The sequence below is a fragment of the Macrobrachium rosenbergii genome, chromosome 13 (genome assembly GCF_040412425.1).
Source record: "Macrobrachium rosenbergii isolate ZJJX-2024 chromosome 13, ASM4041242v1, whole genome shotgun sequence".
Classification (NCBI taxonomy): domain Eukaryota; kingdom Metazoa; phylum Arthropoda; class Malacostraca; order Decapoda; family Palaemonidae; genus Macrobrachium; species Macrobrachium rosenbergii.
In genome coordinates, this window is record NC_089753.1 from 9981630 (window position 1) to 9986629 (window position 5000).

At 34.8% G+C, this 5000-nt stretch overlaps 1 protein-coding gene across 1 annotated transcript in view; it reads left to right on the forward strand.

Moving 5' to 3' along the window:
• The first annotated feature begins 3213 nt into the window (after nt 1–3213).
• Nucleotides 3214–5000, forward strand: part of LOC136844720 (uncharacterized) — a 12663-nt gene continuing 10876 nt past the window's right edge. Inside the window, exon 1 of the mRNA XM_067113955.1 lies at nt 3214–3322. Coding sequence (XP_066970056.1) covers nt 3214–3322 — 109 coding nt within the window. The remainder of the gene's footprint in view (nt 3323–5000) is intronic.

The following is a 5000-nucleotide window of genomic DNA, read 5'->3' on the forward strand; positions in this document are numbered from 1 at the left end:
TTGTTGGCACTATAGCGGTGCCAGACGCACGATCATTGCTAAATTTAACTTTGATAAAATAAAAATGACTGAGGTTAGACGGCTGTAATTTGGTATGTTTGATGATTGGAAAGTGGATGTTCAACATAACAATTTGCAGCCCTCTAAGCCTCAGTAGTTTTTAAGATCTGAGGGCAGACAGAAAAAGTGCGGACGGACAGACAAATAACCATCTTAATGGAAGTGTTTATGAAGATAATGATGATAAGCATGATGATGACTCTAATGCAAAGGAAAAAAACTCTCTGTAGCTTTCTCATTATGAAAAACAGTCTGGCTTCGAATGGTTATTTTAGTAAACCTGAAAATAAAATTTTTGCATGGTCTTCACATTGTGTTTTGGAAGAAAAGTCCTTGAAATACAACTAGTCTCCATTATATATATATATATATATATATATATATATATATATATATATATATATATATATTTATATATATATATAATATATACACACATATATATACATAATATATATATATATATATATATGTATATATATACATATATATATATATATATATATATATATATATATATGTATATATATACATATATACATATATTAGACAAAATCAACACACAATCACGTGTGGAACAGATATAAATTTCTGACTCACGTCAGGATTGAACCCAGGTCTTTCTATGGAAAGGCAAGGCCGCTGCCAACTAAACCACACAAGTCATACAGGAAAGATAAGTTCCAACTTCTTTTATGACTTGCGTGGCGTAGTTGGCAGCGGCCTTTCCTTTCAATTGAAAGACCTGGGTTCATCCTGATGTAGGTCAGAAATTTATATATATATATATATATATATATATATATATATATATATATATATATATATATATATATATATATATATATATATATATATATGATTATATATGTGTGTGTGTGTGTGTACAGTATGTGTGTGTGTGAAAGAGGGGAAAAAGAATTTTCCACTGCATTTAAAATAAGTCTACGGTCTTGAGTTTGAAACTTTCGTTTCAAATTTCAATGTCAGAGCGAGGAAGGAGAGCTACTTGAATTTAGGTCCTAAAAGTCTGTAAAAGAATTTTTGAAAAAAAAAAAAAAAAAAAAAAACTGTAGCTAATTGTTGCTGATGCTCCATTAAAATCAAGAAATAAAGTCGAACTTCACATAAGGATGAATCAAGGGTTCCTAAAGTAAAACGATGAGGGCCAAATAGGAATATTAGCTATTGATAGTTACCCCAAAATAAATAAGAATGATAATGCTGACTCTAATAATAATTACGCAAAAATAGCCCACGTCATCGAGTAATGAGGTCACGTTTATATCAGAAAAGTTGCTATAGGCCACAAAGAAAATCAATGGAAGAGATGCAAGACATTGCAGAAGTTTTGATGACAGTTGCGGAAACTAAACGTACATTAACCGAGGCAGTAAATTAATAAAAGAAAATATTGCGAAAGTTGACCAGGTAGGGGCTTGCTGTTGCAGTCATGCTCTTGTTATTGTCGTTTTATCTTAGAAAATAAAGGAAAAAGAAATAAAAAGAACGGACGGTGGGCGGGACCGTTACTTTGCTTCGAAACAAAACTAATCAGAGCGGTTATCGTTGTTATTGTTGTACTTGTTAGTTTTTCCTATAACTGCCACATCACCGTTTCTTTTTTTATTTATTTTATTGATATAATTATTCACCCGTTTACCTATTCATTTACATATTCATTTATTTTACCGTTTTGGCTCTCTCTTAACCAATAACAGTCCCGCTTGGTACTAAATTAAGAGGACTGCTGGTTTAGCATTCGATAACCAGACAAAAGTTCTATCTGGTTACCATACTTTTAGTTTTCTGTAAAAGGAAAACTATTGAGATGGCTATCTGTCTGTCCGTCCGCACTTTTTCTGTCCGCCCTTAGATATTAAAAACTACTGAGGCTAGAGGGCTGCAAATTGGTCTGGTGATCACCCACCCTCCAATCATCAAACATACCAAATTGCAGCCCTCTAGCCTCAGCAGTTTTTATTTCATTTTTAAGATTAAAGTTAGTCATGATCGTGCGTCTGTCACCGCAATAGGTGCCAACAACACAGACCACCACGGAGCCGTGGCTGATAGTTTCATGGGCCGCGGCTGAGTTTCATGGGTCGTGGCTGAGAGTTACAGTACATACAGCATTATACGGTCTACAGAAAACTCGATTGCGTCTAAGAAACTTCGGCGCATTTTTTACTTTTTTTTTCTCCTTCTACACCAAACCTATGGCATTGCTGATACGGTTTTGCTACTTTTACTTTATCTTGACATATGAAAAAGCCCCTACAGGACTCCAGATTCTGTCAGTGTTGGTTTTGCTAAAAATGCGGAAATATTCACGTAGCACTCCCGAGAAAACGCCAGTCATGAGGACGCCCAAACAAACAATGCGGTAATCGAACGCAGTAGGCCACGCCCACAGCATTACGTCTCAGAAGTAAATAAAAATATAACAATAAATAAAAATGATGCAGTAGCCCACAGTTATAAGTTTCTTTGCCAAGGTCTTCAAACAAATTCTCATCAAATGTTCTTCTGTTAATAATCGTCACTAAGAGAATAGTGTACCGTTTGCCATTCTTTTGTAAACAGGAAACATCAGCCCGACCATGAACGTCTAAATTTGTACTTTCTTTGTATAAGACGCGGGTCAACATCATGCTTCTCCAAACAGAGAGCAGAATTACCGATTAATTATTTAATAAGGCGATTGGTGCAGTTGCCAGTGGCGTCGACTCTGGGACTAAATTCTGACATGAGTTTGTGTACTTACGTCATTGAGCGAAGTGTGAGGGGCCCATACATCGTCAGTGGCTTGCTAATATTGTCCAGTTTATAAAAATAAAAAAAAAAAAAAAGTTTTGGGTTGCAGATGAACAAAGGGCGTGAGTGTGGAGTCAGTCCCCTTGCTTGCAAAAAGCAAAAAGACCGGTGCGCTTGGCAACTGATCACAATCTACGGCAAAGAAACTGAAATTATAAAAAAATATTCGCTGACTGGCGACTCATTTGTTTCTTCACTCGTCTATTAGTCTCCAATTACGTTTCGATTGAATGGTATACTTGAGCAATGCTATAGATTACAAACTTTCCCCATATAGTGTACTAAGCATTTTCCTCAAGATCCTCACCACAAATCATAGGTGGCCAAAATAAGGTAATGTCTCATGAATCTTACATCAACTCCATGATGAGATCCACTTCCAATAATGCAACTTTCCTCAGCAACATGATTTATGATGCATCCTTATGTATCAAACTTCAGTCCAGTAATGCTACTTCTATCGGTGGCATGGTTTATGTATCCCTGTGAATGAACCCACCATTTAATATACATGATCCCACTTCCGAAATGGTACGTTGAAGAAGTCATGCTGTATTTCATAGAGTTATGGCAGAGGACATCGTCCCCACAAGAGACTTATGATTCTATTACTGAAACATTTCTGGAAAGGTGGTTCCTCGTTGATTGCAATTATGTTTGTTGTAGGAGCGAGAGTTGGCCCGGGAATAAAGGAAATCCTTGTAATGAAAGCAAATGATGCGATAAGTCTTACGTAGCTTTCACTGCTAAAAGCCTTTCGGAATTAGAGGGTAGAGAAAGTGGAAGCAAAGCACCTACGTGCACATAATACACATGCTTGTATACGTAGTTGCATATACTTACACACACACACACACACACACATATATATATATATATATATATATATATATATATATATATATATATATATATATATATATATATATATATATATATATATATATGTATATATATATATATATATATATATATATATATATATATATATATATATATATATATATATAAAGTGTCGTACACATATTTTTTCCATGTGATCCCCTTTAGCTTTATATAAAAATTATAAGCATTTATACTATAGCATAGATCACAAACCGCGCCTTCCGTGACATGATGTAGTTGTTATAAATTCTAGAGGTTTTATTTCAAAGCGGCCATTTTGCAATATAAAATCTTTGTCTATATTACGTGCAGTAAATAATGAAATTGGGACTCTACTGAAGTTTGATGCAAGGTTGACCATCGACCATAAATTAAGAGTTGTACACAAATTGCCATCGATGAAGTCATGGTACTCTTGGGCACAAATAAGAACTTCTGGACAAGGAATGAAGTTAGGAATATTGCACCTGTTTACGTAATAGAAGACGCCGAAGTAAGAAAACAAGAATTACTAGCACAAATAAAACATCTTGTATCACAATTGATTAAGAGGGTAGTGCCATCAAAAGTTCTGTATTTACCCGTAGTTTGATATCTTTATCATATATTTTTTTAATAGTTTTTATACTTAATGATGGGAATGGTAATACACTTTTCTAATTAGAAACGAGTGCTGGCCGACGCTACAGCATAAAAGGTAAATGGAAATGATGCACCTTGGAATGTATTTAAGGACTTGCGATGTAATTTAAATCTATGACGGTGGTGTGAAGCAGACGCGTCTTGTGTTGTCTCCAAAATCTGTTGCTCTTGGTTATAGCCTTTGATGAAAGACTATAATTTGCGTTTGTAATAACACAAAGAATAACTTAGCAGTTTCATTTCTTCATATCCTATATGATTTCTATTCAGTATGAATGGCATATTCTTTCACCGACAGCCTGGGACTACTTCATCTTTCTATCGGCTACGTCTTTACTTTGAAAAAAGGACTTTATTGTTCCCAATGCTTTAATCTGCTCTTTTTTTGTCATAACAGAAAATTCTACATATTTTGTAGCTATATTTAATGGTAAAGAACAATAGGACTGCGGACCTTATCTAGCCCAGGCCTGACGGAAAGAAGAACATATTTTGTTCTGTTATGACCTTTGGCCACTTTGAGCTGGGGATAAGAGGAAAGGATGACTGGGATTGGAAGACGCTAATCTTCTTTATCTTATGATTGGATGTTGTGA